This window comes from Leuresthes tenuis, unplaced genomic scaffold (genome assembly GCF_036924035.1).
Source record: "Leuresthes tenuis unplaced genomic scaffold, fLeuTen1.0.hap1 SCAF_12, whole genome shotgun sequence".
Classification (NCBI taxonomy): Eukaryota; Metazoa; Chordata; class Actinopteri; order Atheriniformes; family Atherinopsidae; genus Leuresthes; species Leuresthes tenuis.
In genome coordinates, this window is record NW_027325366.1 from 1,344,937 (window position 1) to 1,362,941 (window position 18,005).

Genomic DNA, 18,005 nt, shown 5'->3' on the forward strand with positions numbered 1-18,005 from the left:
ACGGATAATCGTACTCTGGTTTCTCTTCATAACGTACAAGTCATTCGCCTTTTACTAAAGACTTCCGTGGAGAGCAGCACTAATGAGTTGTTTCTATTTTTGGCAGGCTTTACCTTTGCATGTGAAGCCCTTTCTGTCTGTGAAAAAGAAATCTTGTTCCTGTGCAGAGTGACTTCCCTGAGTAGAGTCGCCTTACTTGTTGTGACTGTGCCGATGTTGCTTGAATGGTGCTCGCGGGAGTGCAAAGTTATACCATTTAAAAGGGCTGAAGAGTGCTCAGTGCAGCGGAGGTGCAAAGTGACTCTCTGGCCACCTATGGCCATAAAAAGAACACCGTGACAAGTGCGCATTGTGCCAGGAAGGGCACTCGGACGTGAACCAGTGGACAGTTATCGCTTCTCGGCCTTTTGGCTAAGATCAAGTGTAGTATCTGTTCTTATCAGTTTAATATCTGATATGTCCTCTATACGAGGACTACATATTAAATGGACTTTTAGGAACAGGAGTTGAAAAAGGAGCTTGCTCCGTTCACTCCAAGCATCGACCCGGTACTGCAGTGCCGCTGGGAACGGTGCACTCTTCTCTGCTCTTGTTAAAAAGCAAACAGTGGTGCAGGAAGGAAGTTTCAGGGAGCCCAAGATGAAATTTTCTTTTAGTCTGCTGAGAAGAGGGAGTGAATGCGAGGCAGACTTTAACACGGCTCTGGGAGCGAGCCGAGTGCGGGCTAACCGGGAGAATTGCTTGAAAGAAACGCGACACCGAATGAGCGCTCAGAACAAAGCCTCAATACGGTGTTTCCCGTGGTGTTTGTGGCTGCCTTGTCTCTTGCACAGAGTAAAAGACAAGGCAGCCATCGAATAGGGCCCGATTGTTCCTACTTGGTCAGCCGAGGAGCAAGGGGGAGCAAGCGTCTCAACCAAGCAAAGCTCACCATGGGGAAGGTGGCTATGCCAACTGGCCTGGTGCCCTGCTCCCGCAGTGACGGATAATCGTACTCTGGTTTCTCTTCATAACGTACAAGTCTTTCGCCTTTTACTAAAGACTTCCGTGGAGAGCAGCACTAATGAGTTGTTTCTATTTTTGGCAGGCTTTACCTTTGCGGGTGAAGCCCTTTCTGTCTGTGCAAAAGAAATCTTGTTCCTGTGCAGAGTGACTTCCCTGAGTAGAGTCGCCTTACTTGTTGTGACTGTGCCGATGTTGCTTGAATGGTGCTCGCGGGAGTGCAAAGTTATACCATTTAAAAGGGCTGAAGAGTGCTCAGTGCAGCGGGTGGGCGGAGGTGCAAAGTGACTCTCTGGCCACCTATGGCCATAAAAAGAACACCGCGACAAGTGCGCATTGTGCCAGGAAGGGCCCTCGGACGTGAACCAGTGGACAGTTATCGCTTCTCGGCCTTTTGGCTAAGATCAAGTGTAGTATCTTTTCTTATCAGTTTAATATCTGATATGTCCTCTATACGAGGACTACATATTAAATAGATTTTTAGGAATTTTTAGGCATTTGGAATCGCACCTGGAGGGTCCCCATCCAACAATGGCAAGACCCCCAGGGCTTCTAGGGCCTGAAACATCTCCCACCCATGATTGTCTTGGAGAAAAACAGAGGCTACTTCCACTACCAGGGACAGCCGAAACTCTGCCGCGTGGGGAGCATGGGCATCTGTTGGACGCCTGCACAAAGGTATTTTGTCGCAAATGTAGAGAAATTGGTCACACCATCGAAGAGTGTACGAATGGCAGAAAGTGCAATCTCTGTGGATATTGCCCAAAATCTTTTGCCAACAAGTTGAAATCCCTAAAAATACAGGAAGGAGGTGGAAATGGAGGGCAGTCAGAGGAAGTTGATGAGCTATTTAAAACAGCTAGGCTGGGAAATTCAAATTTACCACCAAAACCCCTGAATGGTGGACAGCAGTCAGGTGAGGCAGAAGACGGGGAGGGGCCTGCAGAAGCCCCACAAATGGAAAGCTCCTTTTAGGTTGAGGAAAGGCAAGGCAAGTTTATTTGTAGAGCACAATTCGTAAACAAAATTGCTTTACAGCTACATAAAATCACAAGAAGGCCAATAAAATAATTCCATAAAAGATAGAAAATAACTAATTAATTAAATTAAAAGCGAAGAGTGCAAATAAAATACTTTCAGTTGTCATGTGCACAGCTAAATAGAACTGTTTTAAAGTCTATTCTCTGAGCGACAGAAAGCTAGTGCAGAGACCTGAGCACTGGACTAATATGGTGATATTTTCTGGTTCTAGTCAGGACTGAATTAACTGCTCTCCATCATTAGAGGCTTAAACTTTGATTAAAAGTAACCTATAAAAGCAATAGTTTGGCTTCTAATGACTGAAACAAAACCCAGAAGAGTGGTGCGACAGTGAAGCTCTGGAGCACCTTTGAAGAAGCACCTTTAGCAGCAGTAAGTTGGTTTCCTGTGTGACGTTAGCAGTCTCTTTATCGGCTATCATATAGCAGCATTTGGCAAACCTTCAGCGTACCTTATTAATCATCCATTTTAAAAATGGCAAGGTGTTATAAAACAGTGACACAAGGTCAAAAAGGGTAATGTAGACTAGAAATATTCATGTTAAACAGCCAAATCAGGGGAAAGCGCGAACGCAGTCCCCCACTACCAGAAATTATGCAGTCGAGATTCCCACATTTGGAGAATTCGCAAGGGTCAGTACAGCCGGTGTGCAATGACTGAGCCTCGCCTTGAGTGAACCACCTTCTTGATCATGGTGTCTCTCCTGCCAGGTAAGTATGAATTGGAAATGTCAGAGGCTGATACCTCTTTCCCAGGTGCCTCACTCGGCCGGACGGTGCTGCAACTTCAACTGTCTGGTGTGCCATGCCAGCAGCAGCTACCCTGAAACTAAAATGTTTGCAGATTAAAACAGTAAGGCTTTTCATTATCTTTCTGATAACTTCTTCTTTTAAACAACCAAGGAACTTGCAGCACAAATGTATTTCTTTCCCCTCCTCCCCATCTCTAAAGCCACACCCACACTGGGAAATTTCTAAGTTGAGGCAAACCCTCACGGCTGCATATCTCCAGTGCAGACATGCTGCAGCATTTGGCAAACCTTGCTAAACATCCACTTCAGTGGTCACATGTCCTCTTTTTTTTTTCATTTTGTTCCTCCCCATCTCTAAGGCAATGCCCACCTGCCTGGGGTGACTGCACTGTATGACCTCACCTGACAACTGCGCAGCTGCATATCTGTTGTGTAGACATGCTGCAGCATTCAGCGTACCTTACTAAACATCCATTTTAAAGACGGCAAAGTGTTGTTAAAACAGTGACACAAGGTCAAAAACGGGAATTTTAGATGAGATATACTGATGTTAAACAGCCAAATCAAGGGAAAGCGCGAACGCAGTCCCCCACTACCAGAAATTATGCAGTCGAGATTCCCACATTTGGGGAATTCGCAAGGGTCAGTACAGTCGGTGTGCAATGACTGAGCCTCGCCTTGAGTGAACCACCTTCTTGATCATGGTGTCTCTCCTGCCAGGTAAGTATGAGTTGGAAATGTCAGAGGCTGATACCTCTTTCCCAGGTGCCTCACTCGGCCAGACGGTGCTGCAACTTCAACTGTCTAATGTGCCATGCCAGCAGCAGCAGCTACCCCGAAACTAAAATGTTTGCAGATTAAAACAGTAAGGCTTTTCATTATCTTTCTGATCACTTCTTCTTTTAAACGACCAAGGAACTTGCAGCACAAATGTATTTCTTTCCCCTCCTCCCCATCTCTAAAGCCACACCCACACTGGGAAATTTCTCAGTTGAGGCAAACCCTCATGGCTGGGCAGCTGCATATCTCCAGTGCAGACATGCTGCAGCATTTGGCAAACCTTGCTAAACATCCACTTCAGTGGTCACATGTCCTCTTTTATCATGTTGTTCCTCCCCATCTCTAAGGCAATGCCCACCTAACTGGGGTGACTGCACTGTATGACCTCACCTGACTGCGCAGCTGCATATCTGTTGTGTAGACATGCTGCAGCATTCAGCGTACCTCACTGAACATCCATTTTAAAGATGGCAGGTGTTATAAAACAGTGACACAAGTTCAAAAAAGGGTAATGTAGACCAGAAATATTCATGTTAAACAGCCAAATCAGGGGAAAGCGCGAACGCAGTCCCCCACTACCAGAAATTATAAAGTTGAGATTCCCACATTTGGGGAATTCGCTAGTGTCGGTTTGCAATGACTGAGCCTTGCCTTGAGTGAACCACCTTCTTGATCATGGTTTCTCTCCTGCCAGGTAAGTATGAGTTGGAAATGTCAGAGGCTGATACCTCTTTCCCAGGTGCCTCACTCGGCCGGACGGTGCTGCAACTTCAACTGTCTGGTGTGCCATGCCAGCAGCAGCAGCTACCCCGAAACTAAAACGTTTGCAGATTAAAACAGTAAGGCTTTTCATTATCTTTCTGATCACTTCTTCTTTTAAACAACCAAGGAACTTGCAGCACAAATGTATTTCTTTCCCTTCCTCCCCATCTCTAAAGCCACTCCCACACTGGGAAATTTCTCAGTTGAGGCAAACCCTCACGGCTGGGCAGCTGCATATCTCCAGTGCAGACATGCTGCAGCATTTGGCAAACCTGGCTAAACATCCACTTCAGTGGTCACATTTCCTCTTTTTTTCATTTTGTTCCTCCCCATCTCTAAGGCAATGCCCACCTAACTGGGGTGACTGCACTGTATGACCTCACCTGACAACTGCGCAGCTGCATATCTGTTGTGCAGACATACTGCAGCATTCAGCGTACCTTACTAAACATCCATTTTAAAGATGGCAGGTGTTGCTAAAACAGTGACACAAGGTCATAAAAGGGTAATGTAGACTAGAAATATTCATGTTAAACAGCCAAATCAGGGGAAAGCGCGAACGCAGTCCCCCACTACCAGAAATTATGCAGTCGAGATTCCCACATTTGGGGAATTCGCAAGGGTCAGTACAGTCGGTGTGCAATGACTGAGCCTCGCCTTGAGTGAACCACCTTCTTGATCATGGTGTCTCTCCTGCCAGGTAAGTATGAGTTGGAAATGTCAGAGGCTGATACCTCTTTCCCAGGTGCCTCACTCGGCCCGACGGTGCTGCAACTTCAACTGTCTGGTGTGCCATGCCAGCAGCAGCAGCTACCCCGAAACTAAAACGTTTGCAGATTAAAACAGTAAGGCTTTTCATTATCTTTCTGATCACTTCTTCTTTTAAACAACCAAGGAACTTGCAGCACAAACGTATCTCTTTCCCCCTCCTCCCCATCTCTAAAGCCACACCCACCCACACTGGGAAATTTCTCAGTTGAGGCAAACCCTCACGGCTGCATATCTCCAGTGCAGACATGCTGCAGCATTTGGCAAACCTTGCTAAAGATCCACTTCAGTGGTCACATGTCCTCTTTTTTTCATTTTGTTCCTCCCCATCTCTAAGGCAATGCCCACCTGCCTAGAGTGACTGCACTGTATGACCTCACCTGACAACTGCCGAGACGAGTGCGGGCTAACCGGGAGAATTGCTTGAAAGAAACGCGACACCGAATGAGCGCTCAGAACAAAGCCTCAATACGGTGTTTCCCGTGGTGTTTGTGGCTGCCTTGTCTTTTGCACAGAGTAAAAAACAAGGCAGCCATCGAATAGGGCCCGATTGTTCCTACTTGGTTAGCCGAGGAGCAAGGGGGAGCAAGCGTCTCAACCAAGCAAAGCTCACCATGGGGAAGGTGGCTATGCCAACTGGCCTGGTGCCCTGCTCCCGCAGTGACGGATCAAAGATACCTTTGCGGGTGAAGCCCTTTCTGTCTGTGCAAAAGAAATCTTGTTCCTGTGCAGAGTGACTTCCCTGAGTAGAGTCACCTTACTTGTTGTGACTGTGCCGATGTTGCTTGAATGGTGCTCGCGGGAGTGCAAAGTTATACCATTTAAAAGGGCTGAAGAGTGCTCAGTGACTCTCTGGCCACCTATGGCCATAAAAAGAACACCGCGACAAGTGCGCATTGTGCCAGGAAGGGCCCTCGGACGTGAACCAGTGGACAGTTATCGCTTCTCGGCCTTTTGGCTAAGATCAAGTGTAGTATCTGTTCTTATCAGTTTAATATCTGATATGTCCTCTATACGAGGACTACATATTAAATGGATTTTTAGGAACAGGAGTTGAAAAAGGAGCTTGCTCCGTTCACTCCAAGCATCGACCCGGTACTGCAGTGCCGCTGGGAACGGTGCGCTCTTCTCCGCTCTTGTGAAAAAGCAAACAGTGGTGCAGGATGGAAGTTTCACGGAGCCCAAGATGAAATTTTCTTTTAGTCTGCTGAGAAAAGGGAGTGAATGCGAGGCAGACTTTAACACGGCTCTGGGAGCGAGCCGAGTGCGGGCTAACCGGGAGAATTGCTCGAAAGAAACGCGACACAGAATGAGCGCTCGTACTCTGATTTCTCTTCATAACGTACAAGTCTTTCGCCTTTTACTAAAGACTTCCGTGGAGAGCAGCACTAATGAGTTGTTTCTATTTTTGGCAGGCTTTACCTTTGCGGGTGAAGTCTTTTCTGTTTGTGCAAAAGAAAATCATGTTGCTGTGCAGAGTGACTTCTCGGAGTAGAGTAGAGCCAAGTAGATTCTTATTTGTTGTTTCTCTATCTTTTGGTTAAGACTATGATTGCCTTCTCTGTGTCGTTGATTTTGTGCATGCTTTGGCATTAAGAACCTGTGCTTAAGAGGTATTTTTGTGCTTGATTAAAGTTTTCCAACTATATTGTAGTTAAAAGTTGTTTTTGCTTTCTTGCTCATTGCAGGTTGAAATACTGCAATGGCATTTGGAATTGCACCTGGAGGGTCCCCATCCAACAATGGCAAGACCCCCAGGGCTTCTAGGGCCTGAAACATCTCCCACCCATGATTGTCTTGGAGAAAAACAGAAAAAACTAACATTCAACAGTCTACCATTAGAATAGAATAATTATTTACAGAATGAATAAACTCCCACTTCCTTCAAAATGAACCTGTGTAGCTGGCAGTAGCAGCGGTGAGTCAGTGAGCATTTGCATATTTAGACTTGTGAAGGTGTTTGTTTTGGAGACTTCTCCAGGGGTTATAGTAACAGTGTGAGATTCAGTGAATGGATGTTAAGACATTTATAGCTTGAAACATGCTGTAACCATAATGATTATATCACCTCATTGAGTCTGTTATGTGTTGTCCTTATTACTCATTAAGCAGACAACAGGAACATTAGAATTTATTTTGAAAAAATGTATGTGTCAGTCTGGTAAATGTAAATAAGATAATTTTTCCCCTGTTGTCTTTTTGCGCCATCCTCTGGCAAAATGTGTTTTATGAACAGCCATGTGCTTTATTTATAAAACAATGCTATCTATCTGCTGATTGGTTCGAAGCAGTAAATGTACAGTGGTTCAGAATTTATTTATGATAAACAGCCGGACAGAAGATGTACAGAAAGCCAAAGTAATCCATGCAGCTGGAATACAGGTGAACTGCACCACGGGAGGCTGTTGTTGATGGAACCTCAGACCGAACAGGCAGGTCGTCTGAACAAGTTGAAGAAAGTTTGTGTTAGAGCTTGGCTATTTCTCCATAAAGCTCTTAAAATCCCATTAATCTCTTCTGTATCCCGTTCTGAGGCTTCAGGCCTTGTTTCTGCATAGAGGCCAGCTTCTGGTGTGTTGCTATTGCTCCACAAACTGGAGATTAAATATAGCAGCATCATATCAACATAGGCTCCAGTTGAGAAAACGCTCATCACAGAGTCCTTCTTGGTAAGAAATGAGTGCAGGATTGGTTGTGGTTCACATCATTGCCTCTCCTTAACTGCCCTTTGTGAGAAAGAGCCAGGTAGTTTCCTGGGTGAGAGTAAGATGAGTAGGTGTTGTAGTGGTTCGCCTCTAGGTTCTCCTTAAACAGGCAGTCATTAGAAAACTGCTCCTGAAGAGGACAACCACACAGAGTTAATGTTATGCTATTGTGCCTTGGCTCCATTGTTATACCAAATTCTCATTAGCTGTTTTATAGTTCACTTAACCGAAAAAAGGAATAATGCTCAATTTGTTTAATGTTTGATATCCAAGACGAGGAAATTTTTCTTCAGGTTGGCATTCTTTAATTGTTTACCAGTTGGAAGTTGGAAATTATTTGCAATTTGTAATTGAATGAACTGCTCTCCATCATTAGAGGCTTAAACTTTGATTAAAAGTAACCTATAAAAGCAATAGTTTAGCTTCTGATGACTGAAACAAAACCCAGAAGAGTGGCGCGACAGGGATTTTGTCATGTTTTCATCAAATCATGACTCTTCATTAAGACAAAAATGTATACATTTACATGATGATATTTCTCCTTTGACAAAAACACAGAAGCAGTGAGTGGAAAACCATATCATATGAATATGTTTTATATTCTCCTGATTCGCATTTAATGCTGAATCTTTTCTCCTTTTCTTCACCTGTTGAAGTATCCTTTTCCAAGATACTGAACCTAGCATTGCTTGTACACTTGTAAGTCACTTCGGATAAAAGTGCCAGCAGAAAAACTAATGTGATGTAGTTTTCATAGAGGTGTTCACTCTTGGTGATGATCAATTAATCAGAACATCGATCAGCAGCACCTGGCTGCTACTTACCCTCTTAATTCCTGCGGGTTCACTTAGTTTTTCAAACACTACTTCTGTGTTTGTCTCAGTTTTTGACACATATAATAATGACACAGTGTAATATATCATGTGTTGTTGTTCATCTGAATTTTTAGGAGGTTTTAGGAGTTTTAACACCTGCTGAGGAACAGCTGTGTTTTTTTTTTTTATTATGACTGAATACATAAATCATTTCAACTGAGGGTGTCATTACTTATTACAGTGCAATAGCCTACATACCATTCCATATGCAAATCCTTCTCCATTCAAACAGAGGTACAAGCCACTGTTGACTCCTCTGATTCCCACCACTCCAAGATTCATAGCGAACACCTTCAGCCCACCTTAAAGAGATGTAGACATGCATTTATTGTCATGCGTCGAACTGACACTTTCCAGGCAATATATTAAAAGTGCTTTATAAATAGGGATCAGGTGAGTTAGAGCCAGATGTGTGTGATGTGTAATAGATGTACAGACAGCTTCAAGGCTTTAACTTTATAAGCTTTATAAGGAGGGATGGGGGCTCTGATGGAAAGGCCTGAGTTACTTTCTGCGAACAGTTAGCAAGGCGTTATCTGCTGATCACATGAAGTCAATAAATCTGAGATGTAATTAAGGCTGTTTAAGGCTTTGAATGTGTGCAGCAAAATCAATAGTAAAGTCAACAGGGAATCAATGGAATCAACTGGTGGAATAAATGGTTGGTTGCAATAAGAAGAGACCACTGGCATGATCTGAGTTAACCACAAACAGTTTAGTTTACACGAAATGTCACACATACGTTTCCTTTCATGGATGACAAAGCATGGATGTCAGCTGGCAGCAAGCTAGAGTGGGAACGTAAACAAACCTGGAGCGCTGGACCTAACAACTCGCTAGCTAACACAGTCAGGGTAACGTTAACGGTAAACAACTACCAAAACCACATGTTTAAAAACTGTTATTGAATTATTTACATGTGCTGTGATGACATAATTTCTTTGGCTCCAGGTGCCATATCCGTGATTCCATCACTCATCCAGCAACAGCATACAGGTAGGCATCCGTGCTCTTAAAAGCCTTCAGGTTGACTCGGCTGTAGGGGGAGGTATTGTGGATCAAATAGATATAAATATCCGGGAACGTGAGTTGGGTATGTTTTCCCGTTTAGCGGACAAAATACTGTTGAGGGTAATAAATATAGGTCACAAACAATAATATTATTTTTTCTGCCGCCATAGCAACAGTGAGAACTGTCAAATTGTCCTGGGTATGACATTAAACCGCATCCAACCTGGAGAGGGATGGGCACCACCGGGTTCAATTGCCCAAGACATGCCACATGATGACAACTACAGCTCAGTCGTCGCCCGGGTCACCAAGGACCGCTCCTACCGTTGGCCGCCAGGACGGAGTTGAAAAGTGGGAAAACTGAGAAACTCTGCGGGTTCCGCACTAGGGATAACATAGCTGTGGGAACCTGGAATGTAAGAACACTAACTGCTGGTGGGAAACACGAAGAGCTAACCTACAAAATGGATCAATACCGCTGGAATATATTAGGCATCAGCGAGCTACGTTGGAGAGGATTCTGTGAAACATCAACCGATGCAGGCCACAAGCTCTATTTCAGTGGCAAGGAGGACAAACACCACCATGGTGTTGGCTTGAACACAGTCATAATCGAAACAGCCTCTGATATCCTTGGCAAACTCTGCCCAAAGAGAAAAACCTTGGGTCACCAATGAACTGCTGTGTGACAAGCGAAGAAAAAAAAAAGTAAGAACTTGCCTGAAGGATCTGATGCTTATAGAGAAGCCAACAAGAGCATCAAGAGAGGCATACAGTCAGCAAAACAGAACTGGATAGAATATTGCTCCGAACTCCACAACCAAGTGGAGATCCATCAGTCCTGACATGTCTTCAAGCCATGGAGGAAGAGGACAAGCTCCCCATCCTCTGTGAAGAAGTTGAGACAGCAGTGCGAGCACTGAAAAAAGGAAAAACTGCTGGAGTGGACAACATCACAGCAGAACTCGTACAAGTATAGGGAGAAGCCATGATCGACACTCTCACGACACTCATAGCTGAAGAACAGGCCAGATTTAGGGCAGGGTGGAGCACCACAGAACAGATTTTCAACTTAAGAATCATCTGTTAGAGATACCTGCATCATCTGTTAGAGATACCTGCAGCATCAACAACACCTTTACCACGTGTTTGTAGACTTCAAGAAAGCCTTCGACCGGGTATTGCATGCTGCACTGTGGGCAACTATGAGGAAGTACAACATCAGCCCTAACCTTGTCTGAGTCATTCAACACCTGTACAACAAAGCGACCAGTGCAGTTCTCCACAACGGAGCTATCGGAGACTGGTTCAGGACAACAATTGGAGTGCACCACGGATGCCTTCTTTCCCCTATTCTCTTTAACGTCTTTCTGGAGCGTATCATGACGGATGTCCTGGCAGACCATGCAGGAAGTGTCAGTATAGGAGGCAGACCAATTGCAAACCTCCGTTTTGTGGATGACATTTAAGGACTAGCTGGAGAAGAAAGCGAACTTGCCAGCCTAGTTGAAAGGCTTGATCCCACTTACCGAGCCTACGGAATGGAAATCAATGCGGAGAAAACCAAAATCATGACCAACAACAACAGGGGCATCATCTCAGATATCAAGATCAATGGACAGGCACTGGACACAGTGTCCAGATTCAAATATCTAGGAGCAATCATGTCCGATGAAGGATCCAAGCAGGAAGTCCTTGCCAGAATTGCTCAAACAACTGCTGCTCTGGCAAAACTCAAGCCCATATGGGAGGACGAAAACATCAGTCTGGCATCAAAGGTGAGACTGCTGCGGTCACTTGTCATCTCAATCTTTCTATATGCTTGTGAAACTTGGACCCTTACAGCTGAGCTACAGGAAAGAATGAGGTGGTACGGACACATCACCAGATCCTCAGGCCTTGTGAAGACCATCCTACAAGAAACATTAGAAGATAACATTAGAGAATGGACTCAGAGACAGAGAGGGATAGAGAGAGCTGGTCAACAGATCATCTTTGGTGCCCCAACAACCCTCCGGGGTTATGGGATAGACGAGATGAGACGATGACGGCGGTCTCGTCAACATGATGTCACTGGTTGCCATGAATAGGCAGTAGCGGTCAATGCGATGTCTACTCTTTCTATGTCTATGGGGCACACTGCATGATGGGGTCAGGAACAGGTCACAGGAGTCACACTGTCTGGCACAGCGTCACTGCTGAAAGTTGACTTACGTGAAGATTGCAGAAAGCTCAGAGCCCAACTCAACTGCAGGCGCAGAGAAAGTGATTTTAACCCCCAAAAATATGAAAAGCCCCGTCTGGAAATACTTTGGATTTTGGTTGGTTGATGGAAAAATTGTGGAGCCTCGAGACAAAGTATGCAAGCTATTCAAGCTACAGTTAGCTTATCATCCGACTACCAGCAACATGAGGTTACATCTTGAAAATGTGCAGCCAAATGAGCATGGCATAATATATGAAACTCCAACTAAACCTTTGTCTGCATGCAGAAATTAATTTTGTCATGTTATTGATGTAATGCTGTCATTGCCTGGCAGTCTGGCTGATTGAAAGCCCCCAGATAAAGCAGACGACCAGATGCATATGCGCGTCATTGACATAATGCGCAAATACAGATATTCGAATAATTCGAATACTCTCTGTTCAAACAGGGTGGGCCCCTCTTCTCCTGTCCCCCCTGCCTGTTTTGGCCACACTTCGGCAGCCAATCTGCGCTCACATCCACTTTAATGTCAGACCACTTCTTCTTCACCTCTGCTTGTGTGCGCTTCTCAGACCCCACAGCATTGACAGCCTCGCACAGGCTCTCCCACTCACTCCTCTTACGTTTGCTGCTTATGCTGGAGGACAGCGTGCCAAAGAGCACATTTTTACGCGTCTCCACTTCAGAAAGTAGCACCTCCATCTCGCCCCCCGTGAAGTTCTTCTTTTTTCTTTATTTTCTGATCATGCAGAGAAGGGGATCGCAGGTGCAGGGCTCATTTAAATAGGATTTGCATATTTAAGTAGGGGCGTGGACAGGGAGGAGTTGGATACCCCAACATGCTCAATTCCATGTTGAGTGAGATGTACAAAGGAAATGTGCTTAGATTCATGCATACGCACAGATTCATATATTCATATATTCAGATATTTTTAGGAGGGCATTTGGGTTTGAGTGTACGCCGTGTTTCATTAGGAAATCCACGTAAGGCCCCCAGTCTGTATTTTCTTCAACTGTTTTTCTGTCTTGCATCCATGTAATTTCCATTTGGAGTCTTTTTTTCTGGCTTTCTGGCTGACATTTGGAAAGCTCAATCAGCTGCTCCCATTTCTAAATCACTCTTAAGTTGGCATGGCAACTTATCATAACAGATGTTAAAAAGTGTCCAAAATATGAGGAGAATCCACTCAAGCAACACAGCTCCCAAACCAGTGCTGAAGAATCTTTCAAACAATAACTATTCTATATAAATTGCAAACCTACCCACAAAACTATTGGAGCTACTGCTACTCGGTGCGAACTCGGTGTCTCTAGAATTGGTTGGGTCACATAACAGCAAAAGAGAAATAAGAGGGAATCGATGTAACTTATAGAGATAAATAATTGTAATCGGATTAATTGAATCAGTTTTTTTCTCTACTTGAAGTGCCTTGAGATGACACATGTAATGAACAGGCGCTATATGTATGAACCGAACTGAAATGATTGCAGTAGTCACTATCGAAAGTCATAACAGACCTTTTCCAATAGAGACTAATGATGTATTCCATGTATCTTTTTTATGTATTTTCTCAAAGCTTTAGGACAAGTTCATACCAAAACTCTTTTGTGGACTCGTTAACAAACCTAAGGCCTGATATAATCTTGTGGTCTCGGAGTAGAATGAGGGTCTATTTCATAGAGCTGACTTTATTTTTAATTTTCATATGCTTGATTAGTAGCAGAAGCATATGACAGGAAAAAGTTAGGATCTGTCCAGTGGAAGTAGGATGTAGAGGATTTGTTGCAAAGTATGTTGTCTCATTGTTGAGGGAGTTGGGTGTAAGTGGACAGAGTGTGAGGAAAATAGTGAAGGAAGTGTCAGATGAGGCAGAAAGGGCCAGTCGGTGGATTTGGATTAGAAGAAGCAATAGCAGCTGGGGGCTTAGTGGGGGGAGCACTAAACAGACTCTTGGAAGAAGCAAGGAAGAAATCCAGGATGTATTTAAGTGGAGGGTGTGGCCCATGTGAGCCTTTTGAAACCAGGCGGCCATTTTAGGTGAGTTGGCCTGTATGGCCTTGTTTTTGGTGGCATTTTTAGTGATTGAAGGGCTGTTTAGGTGAGTTTGTCTGCTGAATCTACCCCCTACCCGAACCAGGGTTTGAATCCCCACCCCACTATGACTGGTGTGCAGTTGGTGAGAGGCTGGGGCAGCTTGTGGTTGTGGAAAAAAAAGATGGTTGTTGTGGTGTGAGGAGCTGTGACGGCTGGCATTAGGGGAGTGATTCTGGGACGCCAGTGATCACTGTCTAGCCTCCTGGAGGTGTTGTGGGCCCAAGTAGACAAAACATTGATGAAAGGAGGTTCCCACCTGATGACCCCAATGACATGTTGGTCAGCACTGCTCACTGGTTTATATATGGATGTTATTCACTGAGTCTGGTCCATTTTTTCTTTAGTACAAGTTTCTTGTGTTTACCCTGAACAATATGTTTGATTCATTTGCATTAACTCCCTTAATTGATCTTACATACTACATCTAACAGACAGTCAGCATGGCGTGCGGACTAAACTCACAGTATTGAGTCGGTTTGTGTACACCTCCCACCACGCCACTGGGCAGTATCTGGAGATGGTAACCAATCCCGGCACGGCAGTACAGCAGCTGCTGTTTGACCTCTTCTCTATCTGGACTCGGACCTGTGTTGCAAAGAGACGAGTCGCAGTTTGAAATAAAAGAAAATCACAGATTCATCAGGAGAGCAGGTTAGTGCACTCCTTCAAAGTCCTACTGATAATTTTCCTACAGAACACCAACTGGGTTCATTTTCGCACATTTTAACATGGATTTTTAAACAGTGAAGGCAGCTTCTATTTTATGATGTCGTAAAAATGGAAAATTGTCAATAGTATGTCTTGTGTAAGTTATTGCATGAAGTTAGCCACACGTGAAACATTAGATTTTAATGTTGTAAACGTTGAATAGTGGGCTAGTAACATAATGATGGACATGTCTCAATATTAGCTTTGGTGACAACATCTTAAGAAAGATTTTTAGAGAGTTGGTTAATACAGATGGACGACGGATTTTGTCATCTTTACGTTCAAACTGACCATTGTTTGTCGTATACTGTCATCTTTTCTCTGGCTCTGCTCTTCTCCAGTCATCTCCTCAAACATTTAGGGCCCTTAGTTGTTTTCTGTCATAAGTTCTTGCTGACAGGGGAAATGTTTGGGTTTCTTTCTTTCACTTAATACTGTAAATAATGTACTGTGAATTAAAGCTTTGCTTCTGTTTCCTTCCAAGCAGACTTTCCTGTAACATTTAAAGTGTCCTGATCAACAGTTCTGCAGCTTTCTGAAGCTCTTTCACAGTTTTTCTTTGGACATTTTCTGCTTTTTCCCTCATCTTCAGTCCTTGTTCCTGAGCATTTTCAGAGGAATGTGTTTTTTCTTTGTTCAGCCACTTAACTCTGACCTTTGAACCATTCAGGCAGAAAAAAGGCTCCTAACTCAAGGGATGAACCAGTGTTGTGTCGACACAGAACAGACAACTTAGCAAAGAAGCCATTTTAAACTGGATCTTTAGGCACTTTGTTACCAGCAGCCTGTCACAAAGACACATCATTTGTTCCCATTTTGTCTGCTTCTATGAAAAAAGCCATATAGGGTTAGAAAGTCCAGCAACAAACAGCACCAGAGAAGTATTGAACCTTAACACTATGAGCTTCTGACTCATTTTCTGCGCTGGAATTAAAGAGGACATATTTTAAAAAAGAAAATCCATTTTACTTCTCTTGTGAGCACACATTTGAATGTCTAAAGGCTCTACCAACTGAAAAAAGTGAAAAAACACAAACCTTCCCCCAAGGTTTCAAAATCTCTCATTCAGTGGCCTGTTCAGATTTTCAGTATGAAGTCACTCCTTAAATTGACTCCGCCTCCTCTGTTAAGCCCCGCCCACTCACATCCACCCTGCTGGGCGGATGAAGCCAGCTTCTGGTGGAAATGTTCTGCTGTCAGCTGCACTGAGGAGCATGCATCTTCCATCCAGCAGCAGCCTCAGAGGATATAAGAGCCCAGTGGATAAACTATATCTGAGGCTAATGTTCCAGCAGAGTTAGCTAAAGACTGTGAATGTGCAGCAAACACTTTTCATCCCACTGTTTTAACAACTTGGTCCAGTTCAACGCTGGACTGAAGGAACTGAGACACAAAGAGGATCAGTTCCAACTCTCAGAGCCTGAACTTCAGAGCAGGGAAATGGAAGCATCTGAGAAATAACTCCTCATGGTTTATTTACTGATTTATCTTTAAATATCTATCTGCAGAGGAACTAAGTGTACCCCAACCCCGGTGTCATCTGAGACAGACCCGGTCCTAATTCTAAAAAGGAATCAGTGGGAAGTGCTTTATGGTTGAGCCGAGGGGTTTAGGGTTAGAATAATGCTGCAGTAAAAACAATGCTTTTTTTGCTTCAGAAGCTTTGCCACTGCCTGAAACGACTTTCCTGATGGAAGTAAATTAGTTATTTTCAGACAGGCTGGCCCATTGCATCAGTTTCTGGAGTAGGAAAAAGGCAGGAAGGCCACAGAACCAGGACTGGGAAACACTGCCCTGGACCATTTTCATCTCCTCCTCTGCTCAGTGTAAACAGGTAGTAATATTTATGAAATATAGCTAATATGTGAATATAGCTAACAAATGAAAACTGTTAGTCAGGTTTTATATTTAAACTAGTGGAGTAAAACCTCTGAGATATAGAAGAGAGCTCTCATTGGTTAATAAAATTAATACAAGTTAGATATGAACTGTAACAGTTCAAATTGAAGCTTAAAAGTTTAAAAATGAAACTAAACAGAGAAATAAATCCAGAGACTGACACTTTCCTGTAGGAAAGAGTACAGAAGGTTTTAAAAAGCTTTGTTTGTCTCTCCCTACCATCCTTCATCACAGCGCAGTAGTTTGTAGGGGGTATTTGCATCGTATGTAACCTGTCTCCCAGTTACTGGCCCACCTTTTCTTTTCAGCAGGTAGTCCCTCATGTGAAGCTTCCAGAGGCTTCTGATGTGAGAGCCCACAACCTCAGGTGAAACCTCCTCCTCTGGTTTCTTTGCTCCCACCAGCTGATCACATACAGGCAGGAGCAGCAGGACACCGAGCAACAGAGAAGACACATTCATAGTGAAGTACATTAGAGACACTGGTGTCATGTCCTCTGACGACAGGACACGCTGTCAGGGTTGGTGTCTGTCCAGAACATCCAGTGAGGCCTCTGCGTCCTCCTCTTCCGTTCATTCCTTCACTTCTTCCTTTTATCACTGCTCCTTTCTGCTGTCGTACCAACAGGGAAACTGTGAGATACTCCATTGTACAGTCATTATCAGGAAGGTATCAGTGATCCTGCCAACAGCCTTAACACACGTGATGTTCACTGAAGAAAGCAGCTCGCTGTATTTTCCCACCCAGTTTGTGTGGTGTCAACCTGCCTGGCATCACCTGAGCACCTCCACCACTGAAGCAGAAACTACAAACTCCAAATGTCGTGAACACGGAGTCAGACCAACTGTGACATGTGGCTGTTTGGGAAGAAGTGTGCGTATGTGCTCATGTTTTTATGTCACCCAATCAGAGCTGTGACGGGCGGGAGCAAAGCAAACTGTTCAGTATCACAATCACTGAGATTAGAGAGTGAGCCGAGCTGATAGTATGAGCCCAGCACATCAGAACAAACACACCAACACAAGTTCAGGGATCTTGTGTCTGGCATGTTTGTTTCAAAATCTTCCAGACAAATATGTGAACATACCCTGAGCTCCTGGCTGGTAAAAAGCATCGTATGGAGTCATCAGTGGTCAACTGCACACTTCATGAACCCTTTAGAGGGTGGTGTTCTTTGCAGTTTACCCTGTTAGAGGTAATGTTGTCTGCTTTTCTTTCCTTATTGTCTCAGACAGCTGTGATTACACTGGGTCTGCAGATGATGTATCTGAGCCTGCTTCTGTGCCAGATAAAGATCACTTGGAAGTTGATTCAGAACATTAATAACAAACTGACACAACCTGAGAGCCATCTGGAAAGTAATACAGAACAATAATATCACTAAAACAAAAAGGCGTATGCT

The 18,005-nt window shown here is 44.1% G+C and overlaps 1 protein-coding gene, 8 non-coding genes and 2 pseudogenes across 9 annotated transcripts; 6 read left to right on the forward strand and 5 right to left on the reverse strand.

Moving 5' to 3' along the window:
• Positions 1–10: 10 nt before the first annotated feature.
• On the forward strand, positions 11–127 carry LOC140266072 (U5 spliceosomal RNA). Its single transcript, XR_011906741.1, has one exon. It is a non-coding gene; the product is annotated as a U5 spliceosomal RNA (small nuclear RNA).
• A 264-nt stretch (positions 128–391) lies between these two features.
• On the forward strand, positions 392–582 carry LOC140266443 (U2 spliceosomal RNA). The gene has a single exon (XR_011907073.1). It is a non-coding gene; the product is annotated as a U2 spliceosomal RNA (small nuclear RNA).
• Positions 583–991: 409 nt separating this feature from the next.
• LOC140321009 (U5 spliceosomal RNA) lies at positions 992–1,105 on the forward strand. Its single transcript, XR_011918772.1, has one exon. It is a non-coding gene; the product is annotated as a U5 spliceosomal RNA (small nuclear RNA).
• A 275-nt stretch (positions 1,106–1,380) lies between these two features.
• On the forward strand, positions 1,381–1,494 carry LOC140320638 (U2 spliceosomal RNA; annotated as a pseudogene).
• Positions 1,495–2,597: 1,103 nt separating this feature from the next.
• On the reverse strand, positions 2,598–2,761 carry LOC140265744 (U1 spliceosomal RNA). The gene has a single exon (XR_011906440.1). It is a non-coding gene; the product is annotated as a U1 spliceosomal RNA (small nuclear RNA).
• Positions 2,762–3,358: 597 nt separating this feature from the next.
• LOC140320557 (U1 spliceosomal RNA) lies at positions 3,359–3,522 on the reverse strand. The gene has a single exon (XR_011918392.1). It is a non-coding gene; the product is annotated as a U1 spliceosomal RNA (small nuclear RNA).
• A 599-nt stretch (positions 3,523–4,121) lies between these two features.
• Positions 4,122–4,276, reverse strand: LOC140266180 (U1 spliceosomal RNA; annotated as a pseudogene).
• A 604-nt stretch (positions 4,277–4,880) lies between these two features.
• LOC140320385 (U1 spliceosomal RNA) lies at positions 4,881–5,044 on the reverse strand. The gene has a single exon (XR_011918239.1). It is a non-coding gene; the product is annotated as a U1 spliceosomal RNA (small nuclear RNA).
• A 998-nt stretch (positions 5,045–6,042) lies between these two features.
• On the forward strand, positions 6,043–6,233 carry LOC140266413 (U2 spliceosomal RNA). The gene has a single exon (XR_011907045.1). It is a non-coding gene; the product is annotated as a U2 spliceosomal RNA (small nuclear RNA).
• A 190-nt stretch (positions 6,234–6,423) lies between these two features.
• On the forward strand, positions 6,424–6,537 carry LOC140265785 (U5 spliceosomal RNA). Its single transcript, XR_011906478.1, has one exon. It is a non-coding gene; the product is annotated as a U5 spliceosomal RNA (small nuclear RNA).
• A 1,219-nt stretch (positions 6,538–7,756) lies between these two features.
• On the reverse strand, positions 7,757–17,076 carry fgf9 (fibroblast growth factor 9). The gene is made up of 5 exons (XM_072397657.1): positions 16,899–17,076; positions 15,736–15,741; positions 14,459–14,581; positions 8,883–8,986; positions 7,757–7,939 (listed from the first exon to the last, which is right to left on the reverse strand). The coding sequence occupies exons 1-5, from the start codon at positions 17,074–17,076 to the stop codon at positions 7,757–7,759; spliced, it is 594 nt and encodes a 197-aa protein (XP_072253758.1).
• Between the last annotated feature and the right edge of the window lie 929 nt (positions 17,077–18,005).

Bases quoted from the DNA above. Each gene is read 5' to 3' on its own strand.
- fgf9 (XM_072397657.1), bottom strand. From the start codon at position 17,076: ATGTACTTCACTATGAATGTGTCTTCTCTGTTGCTCGGTGTCCTGCTG. The intron at 8,987-14,458 runs GTGAGTTTAGTC...CATCTCTTTAAG, and splicing joins ACACAAACCGACTCAATACT to GTGGGCTGAAGGTGTTCGCT. The intron at 7,940-8,882 runs GTATGTAGGCTA...TGTCCTCTTCAG, and splicing joins AAGGATTTGCATATGGAATG to GAGCAGTTTTCTAATGACTG.